Source organism: Lactuca virosa, chromosome 6 (assembly GCF_052849685.1).
Source record: "Lactuca virosa cultivar CGN04683 chromosome 6, Lactuca_virosa_CGN04683_v6, whole genome shotgun sequence".
Lineage (NCBI taxonomy): Eukaryota > Viridiplantae > Streptophyta > Magnoliopsida > Asterales > Asteraceae > Lactuca > Lactuca virosa.
The window spans coordinates 113538466-113554757 of record NC_136431.1 but is presented as its reverse complement, the minus strand read 5'-3'; the positions used below and the strand labels follow the sequence as shown (position 1 = coordinate 113554757).

The 16292-nt window shown below is 38.4% G+C and overlaps 1 protein-coding gene across 1 annotated transcript; it reads left to right on the top strand.

Moving 5' to 3' along the window:
• The first annotated feature begins 12433 nt into the window (after positions 1 to 12433).
• LOC145118561 (chitinase-like protein 1) lies at positions 12434 to 15423 on the top strand. The gene is made up of 4 exons (XM_079054251.1): positions 12434 to 12686; positions 13680 to 14067; positions 14169 to 14328; positions 14689 to 15423. The coding sequence occupies exons 2-4, from the start codon at positions 13689 to 13691 to the stop codon at positions 15104 to 15106; spliced, it is 957 nt and encodes a 318-aa protein (XP_078910377.1). The 5' UTR covers positions 12434 to 12686; positions 13680 to 13688; the 3' UTR covers positions 15107 to 15423.
• The last annotated feature ends 869 nt before the right edge of the window (positions 15424 to 16292 follow it).

Here is a 16292-nt window from a genome sequence, read left to right as displayed (position 1 = left end):
CAATTATAGTTATGGACTTAGACATTAATCCAACACGACATACCCCGGTAATCAAGAACTCCTTACTTTAGGTGAGTATTCAATAATTTAGAGAGAAGTCAGATCTAGAAATGCATATGTTGTATCCCAGGTCGGATATCTTCCAATCACGCAGAGGGAACAACATATGACTAACATAGATAGAGGATTAGATAGATAGTAGAGTGCATAATCAGAGGGGACAACATATGGCTAACAAACAGAAAGAATTGCATAGATAAAGGGATGCATAGAGATAGAGTTGCATATGTTGCATTCCAGGTCGGATATGTTCCAATCACGCAAAGGAAGCAACATATGACTGACAGATAGAGAGCAAGAAAATAATTTCCTACAGAACTTTATCAGAACCCCTTAGTCGCCCTATCAGTACCGGAATTAAGGACATGAGTTCATACATCGAGGAAATGTAAAACCACAATTCTAGATACATATGACTTTAGTGTATCCTGTAGGTTCTCATGTTTATCTCACTGCTCAATCTACCCAAACGTCGTATGGTCAGTCCAAATGAAACTATCTAAGTTCATATTGTCTAGTCCTTTCATTGTCAATCAATGTCTAGTGCTTTTGAATCCTTTGTGCCTACCAGCACATTGAACACAGAGTCTAAACAATTCTGCTTCAGTGTATTATACGATTTTCAAAATTCCCGGTAGCACTAAGCTTCATATCACTTCCCAAACAATACCTAAAAACCAAAAACTATAAGAAAATAAAATATTTTCTTCAAAACGAATCATTTTAAAAAAAACTCAGGAGTATCGAGAAGAAGATTCAAACCGTAAGTCACCAACTGAATTTGCATCCAGAAGGTCTGAGAACAGCACGCATATTTCAATCTCAGAATAGATCCAAAAATTCTTTACATCGTTAAGTACAAACCCCATGTGTGATCCTCTCCTTCCTTCCTTTCCCGCAAAGGATACATACTCTCAATTTAAGTTCTGAATGTTGTACAGTTGAGAGATGTCTCCTATCATATGCCAGGAACAACCACTATCAACAAACCGAAGTCTGACGACAGAGTGCGGGATTAATTGGTCTTTGGAACCCAGTCCATTTTGAAACTGGGTTAACATTTGTCATCTTTGCAGGGTACTCTCTCCCATGACATATATTGTTTATCACAAACAAAAGAGGAAGAAATGTTAGAATCATTTGAAGATTTGGGAGTGTGAACCTTCGGTACCCATTTGTAGTCGGGTTTAACCCGTTTCTTGTTCGTTCGGATGGATTCCTTATCACTTGATTTCGAACTTGAAGCCGATCGCTGAGATGACTTTGACCTAACCGGTCTTGGTTTCACTGAAGCATCTCTTGAATTAGACTTCTTGGCAGGCATTCCCTTCTTGACCTTGGGAGTTGGATTCTTGAACTTTTGCGCGTTCCAGTCACCATTGTTTGAACGTGACCTCGAAGGGTTTCTTTTGAAAGATCTCCTTCTTGGCGAGTTCTGTCAACCTTGTGCATAGTAGGGAGCATATGTACGATTAGGACAATTTATGGCAATGTTTCCAGGTGTTCCACAGTGAAAACATGTCTTTTTCTTCACGTAGGAATTGTTTCTTCCTGCCCCTGGTGGCGTGCCCTTGCATTCTCTTTGATTGTTCCCACAAGCACACTTGCAGCATGCAGTCTGATTCGCTTGTTTTGGTGGCCTGTATTTACCAACAGCAAGTTGATTAGAAGCAACATATTCAGAGTTCAAGGAGTCATTGGTTTGTTTAATAGTTTTCTCCTTGTACTCATCTTCCACTACTTTACCTGCACATGAAGTATAATCATCAAAAACGTTCACCTCAACACCCTCAGTTGGCCCGGATTGTTTGGTCTTAACTGAAGCTGGAACAGGGGTTTGGCCAAACTGAGTAGGTGTCTCTTCATCGTTGGTCTCAAGGGGTGGGTTATAGTTGTCATTAAAGGGAGGTGGAACACTATTATACCCTAGACCCTTAGTTTGATTATCTTTAAATTTTAGTTGTTTTTCGATCATGGAAGCAACTAACTCACTTGACACATCAAATTTCTTAAAGTTGAATTCAGCATCATTATATTTAGCTTTCAATGCATCAAGTTCAGTAGTCAAGCTAGCAAGTTGTCTGTTAACATAATCATAATTCTCACATTTATTACTATATTCTTCTTGAAGTTTTCTAAAGTCCTTGGTTTTGGCCTCTAGTTGTGCTTTCAAAGGTTTTTGGGCCTTCCTAAGTGTATATCCTTCATATTTAAGGTCATCATTTTCTCTTTTTAGCAAATCAATTTGTTCACGAAAAAACATAATCGTAGCTTCACAAGATTGAGAAAATGAAACTTCATTGACCGGAATGTTTGAGGAACTCATTGTTTATCAAAAATGCCCTTTGACTATAAACCTCAAAAGTCAACCTTAAAAGTCAAATTTAAAAAGTCAAACTTAAAAGTCAAACCAAAAAGCTAAACTTGAAAGCTAAACGAGAAAGTCAAAGTTTAAAGTCAAAGGTCAAACTTGAAAGTCAAAGTCAATTTTTAAGGTCAAAAGTCAAAATTGATAGTCAAAAATTAAAAGTCAAAGCTTAGGGCCAAAAATGAAACTTCAAAATTTGAAAAAATGATTTTTGGGCTAAAAATGTCAAAAATCTGAAATTAGGACCGAAATAGCGAGGCTACTTGAACTAAACCGGGAAAATGTGAAAGATGTGGAATACTTGGACGATTGGTTAGATAGTGGGTTGAGTGTATGGGAGACCCGAGTTCGATCCTTGCTCCACCTCGGATTTTTTAAATACTCGTTGCTGACCGAGAACTAGTCCACAAGCGAGCTACTGACCGCACACGTGGGCCGAACACCTGCTGGCCGATAATGCGAGGACCGAACACCTGCTGGGCCGAAAATACGAAGCGAACACGTGCATCGCAAACCTTCAGACGCTCCACCGAAAATCCGAGATGCTCCACCGCAAACACCGGATTTCGGCTGTAAACGAACTTCGGACCGAAAAAACTGCTGACCGCAAATCGTTTCCGGCCGAAAACACTTCGGACAAGCTTTTATGAGTGCGAAAATGGCCGTTGGATCTCGCTGTTTACGACCAAAAAAACGTGTTTTTTTCACTTTTTAGCTCCAAAACTCGATCAAAAAGCCATTTTTACAAAGAACACGAAGAAGAAACCCCCAATATTTCTTCAACAACGTAAAATCCTTCAAGAAAAAAAAATCCAAAAACGTTCAAGATCTTGCCAAAATGATTGATACAATCCAAGCTCTGATACCAACTGTAAGTCCCAAAATTCGCTTGATGTATCAATCAGATCCACTTGATGGTGTGGAATCCCAATCAAGTGGATGATGCAAGATAGAATGGAGAAGAAGAAGAAGAAGAAGAAGAAGAAGAAGAAATAGATGAATCTTCAATGTATTGATGATATGAATGATGATCCAACATAAGATTCACACACACACACTTCTTCTCTCTAACTTTCTCTCTCTAGAACATGATATGAAAATGAATGAATGCTCCTCCCCTCCTGGACACACTAGTCTCACACTCAAACACTCCCCTAATGACTATTTATATAAATGGACTGAAAACCCAAGCCCACAACGGTCCAAGCTACAAATAAACCCAATTATATTTTTACCCAAGACTAAAAACAATAAATGCTTAGAAAAGCAAAGTATAAACCAAATTTTAGACCCAACAACCTCGATGCATATGCTATCACGTGCCCCCTCTGCATCAATATCGCACCCATCCCTGATATAGATGCATCGCAGTAAACTATGAAGTCCTCCACTCCCTCGGGAAGGGCTAACATTGGAGCTTCGCACAATCTCTGGCGAAGAGTCTCAAATGAGGCCTGTTGCTCGGGCCCCCAGGCAAAAGTAACACCCTTCCTAGTCAATCTGCTAATAGGAACAACACTCTTGGAGAAATCCCCGATAAATCTCATGTAGTATCCTGCCAGGCCAAGAAAACTCTTGATCTCGGATGGGGACCTCGGCACCTCCCATCGCATAACTGCCTCAATCTTGGCCGGGTCGACAAAAATCCCATTCCGATTAACGAGGTGTCTTAAGAACTGGACCTCTTGTAACCAGAAATCACACTTGGAGAATTTGGCGTAAAGCCTCTCCGGCCTCAATACTCCAAGAATCTCCCGAAGATGCTCCTCGTGTTGCTCTCTGGACCTCGAGTATAACAAAATGTCGTCGATGAACACGATCACCAACTGGTCCAACATGGGCCTGCACACCCGGTTCATGAGATCCATGAACGTTGTCGGTGCATTGGTGAGTCCGAAAGGCATCACCACAAACTCGTAGTGCCCATAACGAGTCCCAAAGGCCGTCTTTTGGATATCCTCCTCGCAAAATCTCATATGATGATACCCAGATCTCAAATCAATCTTCGAAAACCAAGACGCCCCTGCAACTGATTGAAGATCCTCGGTAGTCACCATCTGACGCTCACAGTCAATCAAAGCTCCAATCCAGCAAAACGAGTCCATGCCCACTATGATACAGACATCACCCATCGCTATCGGTATCTGATCTATCGGGAACTCAACACCAAAAATCTCCAATACACATCCCGGGAATACATTAGTGGCAAAAACCGCATGCTCGTCGACTATAGAAACCCTAAGTGGTCGACTGAACGCCTCGCGTCTGACACTAATGTGATGACTAAAGGATAAAGACACAAAAGATCGACTCGCACCCGAGTCAAATAACACCAAAGCAGGTACAGAACTCACAAGAAAAGTACCTATACACAGCACAATATAAGTATAAACAAATCTCAAAACAACATAAAATAAGGAGATACATACCAGCAACAACATCAGGCGCGGCGCAGACCTTCTCCACTGTCAGCTGAAATGCTCTCCCACGAGCCCTCGGAGGCTCGGCCTTCCCCGGTCGGCCATCAGTAACACGTAAAGCAGCAGGAGCAGCAGCGTGGGCTGATCCCTGAGTGAGTTGGGGACACTCGGCCTTCTGAGGGCCCGTCTGGTTGCAGTGAAAGTAAATTGAAAATCCCTTGGGGTAGTCCCTCGCCATATGCCCCTCATTGCCACATTTGTAGCAAATCCCCGCTCGGCAAGACCCCTCATGGCTCTTGCTACAAGTGCGGCCCTTCTGGCCTCCAGCTCTCGAATCAGCGGGCTTAACGCGCTTTGTCGACGGCTACGACTGTACCGGTCTCCTATCTCTCTTTTGCTACTCTCCCTCCTCCCTGGTTTGAATCTCCAGCTCAATCTCTCTCCTCCTGACATTGGTCTGCAGCTCATCCAATGTCCGATAAGACGAGTTCGCCACAAACTCCCAAATATTTGTCCTCAAGATGCTCAAATACTGACTCACACGTGCCTGCTCAGTGGACACGTGCTCAGGGCAGAACAGCGCCCTCTCATGAAACATCCTTGTAATTTTTGTCACTGACTCTGTCTTCTGCTTGAGAGACAGAAGCTCCTATGCCAAATGTTCCCTCTCCACCTGGGGAACATACTCATCTCGGAATAACTTGGTGAACCTCTCCCAAGTCACTGCAGCATGATCTGCAGGGGTAAAATCAGTGGTCACAAACTTCCACCAGTCCTTCGCTCCCAAGCGAAGCTGGTTCAGCGCGAACCGGACTCTCAAATGCTCTGGACATGAACACGTATAGAAACACCCCTCAATGTCGTAGATCTATCTCATGGCAGAGATCGGATCCTGTGTCCCATCATCTGGTGGCTTCGTGTTGCCGAACTCACGAAACAACAACGAGTCACCTCCCTATGGCTTAGCTGCAGCTATGGTCGCGGTGGCTGCAGCAGCAACAGCCTCTGTAACAGCAGCGTATCGCTCGTTGAATGTTTCAATCAACATGGTCTTAATAGACCTAAACATCTCCGGTATGGCCTCTCGGATAGCTGCGGCCACCTCCTCATGAATGATCTTGCGGATCTCCTCGTCACTAGCACCACTGCCCCCGGGGTTGTTTCGGGTAATCACCATAGTGTCTCTGAAACACAAACACAAAATCATCAGAAACTAGCTCAATACACATAATCACTCGATTACCCACCCATACATGCTCCTTAGCATCCTAAGATTTTTACTTGGGTCGCATACATATCCGGTGTTTTCAGTAGTACAGGCCAAATACTACCTTCCATACCAACCTGTAGTCATCTCAAGTCCTCCTCTCAGGATCCTAATTCACAATACTCTATCCCTCACGGATCTCAGCTACTTTCTCGGTAGATTCCTCAATGCTCATATAGGTATCTCTCCTAGATTACTCAAACTCTCTCTAAAGACTACTGCTATGTTTCTCCCTACTCAGTACACATACAGAGCAAATAGCAGATAAAATCAATCAATAGCATACCCTAGGCTAAGGCATCATAAATCAGGCAACTCTAGCCCTAATTTATGAAGTACCTAGCCTATTCTCTAGCATGCAGCTCTAATATCTCATAAATATCTCATAATATAAACAAATAATGGTATTTTGGGAAATCACCATTCGGGCTCTGACTGATTGTACACACTGTTCCATCTCGTTTTCTCTTTGAAACTCTTACTCATTTTAGAAAATCATTTCTTTTTAGAAAAAATTTATCAAACCCTCAGTTTGAGTCCGAACATACCTGAGAGTACATCCGAATCCCTCAAACCAAGGCTATGATACCAACTTGTAACACCGTAAATTTTCAAACAAAATTTTCATTTTCAAAACACGTAAAAACTCATGTCATATTTCTCAAAAACCACAATTGTCTCAAATGTCAAACACAAATCCACAAAATAAATAATAGTATCCCAGAATCCTCAAAACATAGTCCGAACAGATGTGTACAATCAAGTCGTCGCCTTCCCGTGATCCTGAGAAGTACCTAAAACACATAACATACAACAAGGTAAGCACGAAGCTTAGTGAGTTCCCTAAAATACCACACACACAAATAATAAGCCTCTCATGGCTATAGCTCGGCATGGACCCTCCGGTCTCACGGCTCGGTGTGGACCCTCCGGTCCTATGTCTCAGTGAGGACCCTCCGGTCTCACAGCTTGGGTTGGACCCTCCAGTCCTGTGTCTCAGTGAGGAGCCTCCGGTCTCACAACTCGGGTTGGACCCTCCGGTCCGATCTCAAAATGCACAGAATAATATAGCATATATCACAAAGACAAAATGCATAATATCACATAACTTAAATAAGACCCTCCGGTCACTCAGCAGTACCACTCAGGTATGTATAGTGAGAAGACTCACCTCGTAAGTAAGCAAAGAAGTCGTGTACCCCTCGAATAGTCTAATCCCTGTCTACATGTCATAAACACCTCTAATTAACACTTAATCACAACTCTAAATCAACCAAGCTATTTTCTCTCTCTCTCTCTCTCTCTCTAACTCTTGGATGGGTAAAAGACCATTTTACCCCTCCATGGTCCCCATAATCCCTGACTTGACCAAACCCTAAAGTCAACAGAAGTCAACACTCGAGTCAACAGTTCATGTTGACCCGACTCGTCGAGTGCATCTATGTGACTCGCCGAGTCCCCTCGTTCCTTCAGTAATGTCGTGAAAATCCAACTTAACTCGCCGAGTTGTCTCATCAACTCGTCGAGTTACTCATGTCCAGACTCTTCGGGGAAAACCCTAGCCGACTCGTCGAGTCTGCTCACCGACTCGGCGAGTCCCTTCATTCTATGTTCTCATTCAGACGTTTTAAGGTAGAGTTACAACCCCAAACTCTAGATCTAGCCTCCCAAGGCTGAGATACCACGTAAAGCTGCAAGTTTTACATCCATGCACGACACTTAGGGCTTGAAATGCCAAAACAAGTTCCATTTAGGGTCCTAAGCAATAAAACTCTCCTCTAGCTTGATAAAGCTTGGACCTTTGGGCTTAAGGGACCTCACAAGATCCAAATCTGAAGTCTCAATCGCTTAGCAAGCTCAAGTCACTCAAAATCTCAAGGAAATATGGAAAAAGCCCTAAAAGCTTCCTAGCAACAAGATCTAATCAATATGATAAGCAAGGTGGTGACTTTTCCCTTCCAACATAAGCTAAAAATGGATGAACACTAGATCCAACAGTCCTTCCTCGTTCCTTGTTTGATACTCTTCTCTTCTCTTCCAATAGTTCACAAAAATACCCAAAGATTAGCTCTCTTTCTCTCTTAGATCAATATGGACGATTAGGGTTTCACACAGGGGAGTAAGGAGGCTGGTGAGGCGGAAATGAGGGCTAAAGGTCCTTTAAATAGGACACAACCCCGGAGAATTAGGGTTTCCTCTCACAGCGCCAACTTGTCGAGTTGGTCCATCCGACTCGTCGAGTTGGTCGTAAAACCCACGTGGCCAAATCCGTCTCTACTCGACGAATTGGGGCCTCCAACTCGCCGAGTTGGTCAATAAAATCAAAAATATTATAAGAAATATAATACCTGGGAGTCGGGATGTTACACATACCTTTCACTTCCTACCTCCCACCACCACCACTACCATAATCGTCCGCCGCCCACCTTATCTCCACCTCCTAACACCACCACCATTCATCTTCCTCTAACGAACACAAAAAAATGAACACCAAATCCCAAAAAATATCCAGAAAAACAAGAACATCAGATGATTTTAATATAGAAAAAAACAGAAAATGGAGAACATCAGGATGTTACAGCAGATGCACATTCTTCCTTGAATACTTATACACTTTTACTCTTAAAATCAAACACCAAAAGCAAAATCAAAGAACCTAAATCGAACATCCAAATCAGAATAAAAAAACGCTGAAGAAGAACAACATGAAATTAGCGGTCTACATGAAGAAGAACAACAAAAAAATCAATCTTGGAGGTCCACATGAGAAGAACACCCTCACCGTCTGAAAATACCAAGGGCAAAGTGAAGGTTGTCATCTGCTGCTAAGGATGATGCACTGGTTTTCCGAAGACACAAACCAAGATAGAAGAAAAGAAGGAAGACGGTGAGGAAGCTTCTACGGTTCCCGATCTAGTATCTTCGATGAAAAGCTCCTGAGAAAAGCCGGAGAAGCCGAAGGTGAGAGCGAAGCCAAATGAGAAGGTGAAAGATGAGGAATAAGATGTATAGGAGAGCCAATTTATTGGAGATTCGACCCTGGAATCGATTGGGAAGGACTTGGGGTAGGGATGGAGTTCACAGTTGTAAGGAGGAGTTCTTCATCTTCCTCTGTTCTTTCTTTAATGAGTGCGATTTAGGGAGATCTGGTATCTTTGATTTAGGGGAAAACGCATATTAAGGATTTGATTTTTTTTATTTTGAAAATTTGAAAAAAGCCACCTGGACTACATGTTGATTTTTTAATTTAGAAAAAATAAGAAAAACCATCTAGACCAAATGTAACCAATGAAACCATAAGTAATTTACAAGATTCTCCTATTTAACAGTTAAAATGACGCTTTAAGGATCTATTGTGCAAAAAAAAAGCCTTTAGTGACCAAATCGGGAAAATAGTAGAAGTTTATTGTGCTACAGTGACATTTTCCCAAATGTTTATTAATATTAAAGAAAATATATAGTTAAATCTTAAGGGTAAAATAGACTTTTCAATTTTGATATGAACCAAATTCATAAAGAAACATGTTAAAAATGATATTTTTCACAACTTTCGAAAGATTTGGACTCGATTAAATTACAAACCACAATGATCATTTTTGCAGTTTTGTCAAAAAACAAACCGACAATCGAGTGCAAATTGAAACCACGAAACTCATCATCGAGACGAGGCACTTGACCAAACACGAATCGTTTTTGAAACCATAGGTATCATTTGTGTAATTTAGAATAATTGATTAATGGGTGATCTGTTAAAAACTAACGAAAGTGACTTAATAGACAAGAAAGAAATATATACATTTTAATGACCAAATCGAGCCATACACATAAGTTTATTATGCTAAATTACATTTTTCCAATTATTTAAGCAAATGGTAGATTCATATAAACTCTTTTTTTTTGCCTTCACTTTATCTTAGACCAAAAAATGGAGATCCTTGAATTATCACTCCATCAACCCCTAAAACCGGACATAGAGGAGTTGAGTATACAGGTTAAGGATGAGCATTAGAACCGTCAGAATCGGAACCGGACCGAAATTGGTAACAAGGTCCATTACCGGTTCTCCATTTTTATGAAAACCGGTCCCGGTTCTAAAAACCGGAACCGATTTGACATTTTTCTCGTTTTTTAAAATGTGTATAACTCACTGATATGAAGTCGGAATTACTTGATTTTTTTCCAACATGTAATTTGGAGTTTGTAATTCATTTTTAATTGTACAAACATATATTTTGGTTAGATACTAAATTAGACACATGCCCCGAAAGAAAGAATATCGATGCTACGTTTTTTCTATTACATTATTTTTTTTTGTTTTTATGAATCTGTCTCTTTTTTTTAAATGTGCATAACTCATTCATATGACGCCGGAATTACTTAATTTTTTTTTTCAACATGTAATTTGGTGTTTGTACTTCATTTTAGACTGTACAAACACATATTTTGGTTAGATATTGAATCAACTATAGATCCCAGAAGACAATATCAATGTTGCGTATTTTCTGTTTTAGCATTTTGTTTTTATTTTTGGAATCTATCCTGCTTTTAAAATACGTATAACTCACTCATATGAAGACGAAATTACTTGATTCTTTTTTTATCATGTAATCTAGTGTTTGTACTTCAATTTGGAATGTAAAAAGTCATAATTTGGTTAAATATTGAATCATTTACAGACTCTGAAAGGTAACATATCATCTACAACATTTCAACCAGTTATAGTTTAAAAAATAACCGAAAAACCAGGACCGAAATCGAAACCGACGCTAGAACCGACGGTCCGGTTCCTGGTTCTTATAATATAGAAAAACCGATTCCGATTCCGAACCGATCCGATTCTAAATCTCATCGGTATTGCAATTGATAATGGGTGGATGTGGATCATTTCTTGGACATTAAAAAATGTCTTGACGGGGAGATGGAGAGCGAGAGAAGAGGTGGTGGTTTTTAGAAAATAATAATATAAAATAATTAAAAAAAACAAAATTAAGTATTAACAAAAAGACAGAACATGATAAAGTTGTATTTTTTTTTTATAAAAACTTAACAATGGATTTCTAATGGTGTGTAAGAGAGATCCTTAAAAAAAGGGCGCTGATATTTACACGACTCTTTTTTATACATCCATTGACTTTTAAAACATTTGACAATTATACCCTTTATTTATTTTTAGAACGTAATTAATTATTCAAAAACAACATTGATTTTTAGCAAACAATTATACCAAATGAAATCTTAAGCTTGCAACTCCTTCATCTTCTCAACTAGTTGGTTGCTCCCTTCAACCACAATCTCCGATAGAGTATCATCGTATGTATATAAAAAAAAAAGAAACGTAAACGATGAGGGTGAACCAGTTGTTACCGACATCCGGAACGATGATGGCAAGCATGAGATCTATACTCCTTCTCTCGCTTACGCCTCTCACTTCTAATTTCCGATTTGATCTCAAAATCTACCAAAATCAAACTTAATCTTCATAAATTCAACCAAAGCATCATACATCAAGTTCATACCTTATTCCTGTAAATTAGAATGTAAATTACGAACTGACCCTAATTTCCAAATAGCAAACTTCAAACCTCCACAAAATTCATCATTTAAAACTCTAGATCTACTACTCTACATCCAGTTTTACATAAAAATCATGAAATTTTACACACAATTCCAAAGACTTGGAATAGGGATGACGAAATACCCATGAGGTGTAATAGCCGGCACTAAAATAAGCCGACGATGGCTCATCAGACTGCAAGCACAAGCAACAAATTGTGACCGACGATTGTTGCTACCTCGTGAAACAATGAGGATATTCTTCTTAAACCCCATGTCTGATTACGGAGAGAAGATATTCTCAGAAGATTTACAATTTGGATGAGACGAGAAACAGGAAAGCAGTGTTTGAGAGATTGGGAGAGAATAATAGTCTTTGAATAATTAATTACACCATAAATACAAATGAAGGGCAAAATTGACAATTTACTTTAAAAATCGTGGATGAATAAAAAAATAACCGTGGAAGTATCACTCCCCTTAAAAAAAAATAAGGTGAAAAACAAGTAGTATAAAAAAGAGTTGAACTCAAGTTGTATGATCACGGAACCACATGGGCCATTTATGTTTGTCACTGATACTAAAAAAAGAAAAAACAAACCGACAGTCGAGTCGAGTGCATATCCAAGTCCTCTAGACTCACCGAGTCACCGAGTCAAATAACAGAAGTGGAGCGGTGAGTTGTCGGTGGCGAGTTCATTTCCAGTTGGTGAGTCGTCTTCAAAGCTTCACATACGTTTACTTGATTCCAAATCCAGCCTGTTCCACATTAAACACCGAGCATCTTTCATGATTCATACACCCTAACCGAACCCCATCTGTCAATCTCCACCGTTCATTTCCTCACCCTACCCATTCTTCCATTGACAGAAATACTTGATCTAACACACACAACATTCCACCTTCATTGAATTCGAGGCAAAGGAAAACTACAAGCAAGATTTTTTGCATACAAAAAGCAATTGCATTTCAATCAATTAAACAATTCAGATCCTGTGGGGAGAAGTCTCCACTCTCAGTAAGTTGCACATTCTACTATCATGAAATCGCACAGATCTCTTTTGTTTTCAGTGTGTATTTTTAGAACCCTGAAAGGAAACAAAATTCGTTAATGGGTATATTGTTTTAGTTGTAAATTGTTAAATTTTGCATATGGGTCTTTCAATTTCATGTTTTCAAGAAATTTTCACCGGATAATCAAGTAAAGAAACTCGATTTATCATTAGGTATTTTGTTGTTGCCAAATGCCCAAATAATCATGGAAAGTAAGTTGATTTATAATTTGTTGAGATTGTGATCCATTTTAAATCCCGTGTTTTTATCATAATCTTCATTACAATCTTAAAAGAAGAAATGTTTCGTTACTGTGTACATTGTTTTGGTTGTCATCTGTTCTTTATAGCATCTAGATCTTTCTGATTCATGTTTCCTCGAGATATTTTCACAAAGTGCCCAAATAGAAAAGGAACTGATCTATTATCGGGTTAATTAGTTTACCTATCTTTTGCTCATTTCAGATTGAGATTTATCTTGAATCCTGTGTTTCTCAAAATCTCCATTTAAACCATAGAAGGAAACAAAATCCGTTATTCGGTATAAGTTTTTAGGTCTTATGATTCATGCTTTTTCCAAGAAAATATCACCAAATGCCCAAATAAACAAGAAACGTATCTTGACTTATTACTGGGTATATTGTTTTATTGCTCTTCAGCTCATTTGAGATTATGATTCATCTTATATCCATGTTTTTTCTATTCATTTTCACTAAAATCCCAATAAAGAAGAAATACGAACCTATTTTTTTCTCAAAAAAAATTCCACCCACATCACATTAATCTCTCTTATTCTTTTCTACAAAAAACACTCATTTAACAAGAAAAGTATCTTAATTTATCATCAGGTAAACAAAAAAGCATCTGGGTATCTCTTAATTTTATCCCCTTTCAAATCTTTTGAATGAAAGGAGCTCAATTTCTTAATGGGCTTTCTGTTTTTGCTATCTTTCTTGCAGAAAAGAAGAATGGGGACAAAGAATATTTGTCTTTTGGTGTTATGTTTACTGTTTGTGATAGCATCAATTGTGGATGCTGATACTTCACCTGTAACAGTGAAGAAGATAAAGGGAAAGAAAGTATGTGATCAGGGTTGGGAATGTAAAGGGTGGTCTGAATATTGTTGTAATCTGACAATATCTCAATATTTTGATTATTATCAATTTGAGAATGTTTTCTCAAAGAGGAATAGCCCTGTGGCACAAGCTGCAGGTTTTTGGGATTTCAAGTCTTTTATTATCGCCTCAACAATTTATCAGCCTCTTGGGTTTGGTACAACTGGTAATAAGACAACTCAAATGAAGGAGATTGCTGCTTTTCTTGCTCATATTGGAAGTCAAACTTCATGTAAGTTTATACTTTGACCATTCTTTCTTGAATCTTTATTGATAAAGAATCTTGTTTGAAACATGAGATGTGAATGTGATTACTTGAAAAATGGTTTATAGGTGGATATGGAGTGGCAACAGGTGGGCCCACAGCATGGGGATTATGCTACAATAGAGAAATGAGCCCTAATCAAGATTACTGTGATGAGAGCTACAAATACACTTACCCTTGTGCCCCTGGAGCTGATTATTATGGACGTGGCGCTTTGCCCATCTATTGGTACCTTAATCTTCCTTCTTTCTGAATTAGATGAAATGACCATTTTACCCTTCTCAACAAGTCATGACCTCATTAAGCCACTTAAGGCTTTTTTTTCTCCATTGAGTGCTGAATGGATAAACAAAGACTTTCTTTTTTGGACTAATGAACCGTCTGAATCAAAAGTAAATGACCATTTTACCCTTCTCAACAAGTCCTGTCCCCATTAAGCAATTTAAGGGTGTTTTTTTTTCTCCATTGAGTGCTGAATGTATAAACGATGTCTGTTTGGAGCAAGTACTCTATGAACAAAGACCGTTTCCTTTTTGGACTAATGAACGATCTTAATCAACAGTAAATGACCATTTTACCCTTTGTCAGGAACTACAACTACGGATACATTGGCGACTGCCTACATGTGGACCTTCTGAACCACCCTGAATACATTGAACAAAATGCCACTTTAGCCTTTCAAGCTGCAATGTTTCAATGGATAACTCCATTAAAGAAGGGTCAACCATCAGCCCATGATGCCATGGTTGGCAACTGGAAGCCCACCAAGAACGACACTTTGTCCCACAGGACACCTGGATTTGGGCTCACCATGAACATCCTTTATGGTGAACGTGTATGTGGAAAAGGTGACATTGATGACATGAACACCATTGTTACACATTACTTGTATTACCTTGATTTAATGGGTATTGGGAGAGAGGAAGCTGGGGCCCACGATGTGCTCACTTGTGCTGATCAGAAAGTGTTCAACCCATCAGCTCCAAAAAAGGCGGCTTCTAGTTAAGCTTTGGATTCTTGAAATAATAATAATAAAAAAAATGGTGCCCTTTGAATGAAATGTTGGTGTGAAATGTTTAGGTCGGGGCTTAGTAGTGTGAATGTGAAGCTGGGGATTGATGGATTGATTCTTCGGTTTATAGATTCAGAATCGTTTTGTTTCCTAAATGTTATTATTTATTTTTGTGAATTTTGTTCTTTTTTAAATGAATATTACAGACAAGACTTATATAAATTGGTTTTTGTGTTTGCTTTTGTATTATAAAGTTTGTAATAAGTTTGTATGAACGTGTTTCATGTTAATTGTAACATTCTTATTTGTCATTTGTCTTGGATACATGTGATTTTTAAGTATTTGTTATTTAGGAGTAATATGACTAAGCTTTAAGAGTAGTTAAAATTTTAGATTATCCAGTTTTAAACGATTGATTTGTATTATTTTTGTTTTTCAAATTTGTAATAATGAAAGCACACATCCAAGCACCTTGTAAAGGGTAAAATCAGAATAAATAAATAAATAACAGAAAATTCTCCTTGTATAAGGTTTCATAGGGGGCTCAAAAAATCAAAAAACTTTTTAGAGCCTTCTTGCTTTTTTTTTTTTTTTTTTTTGGTACAACTGTCCATCCCCATTATGTATTTCTTAAAAATTTTGGCCTATTTTTGTAAAAAAAGTCAAAGAAAAATGACTATTTTTGTCATTGTTTCTTTAAACAAATATAACAACAAAATTATTACCAGTTTTATATAATGAATTTCACAAAATCACCTTTTCTTTTACACAATCCATTTTTTGCATAATAATGATGTCATATAAAAAAGAAAAGTATTTGTTAGTAGAAACTACTCAAAACTATTTTGTAGTAAGAGACCACTCAAATACTATTTCGCCAAGCCTATTTTACATGATATTTATTTAAAAAGTAATTATTTGTGATAGATGAGCTTATTTTTGTAATTAAATTACTTCCTCATCCCACCATAAATCTTTGGTTTGATCATAATCTAAATGAAATAAATAAATAACCAAAATATCTTTTAACAAAACAAAATTGAAATAAAATAATTCTGATCAAAATCAACCTGAATATAAGTTGGTAAATCATAACTAGATCAACCAGTTAATCACAAAAATAGATTATAAGGAGAACAATAAAAGATCAATCGTGTAACAAGTGCCAATTGAAAAAAGA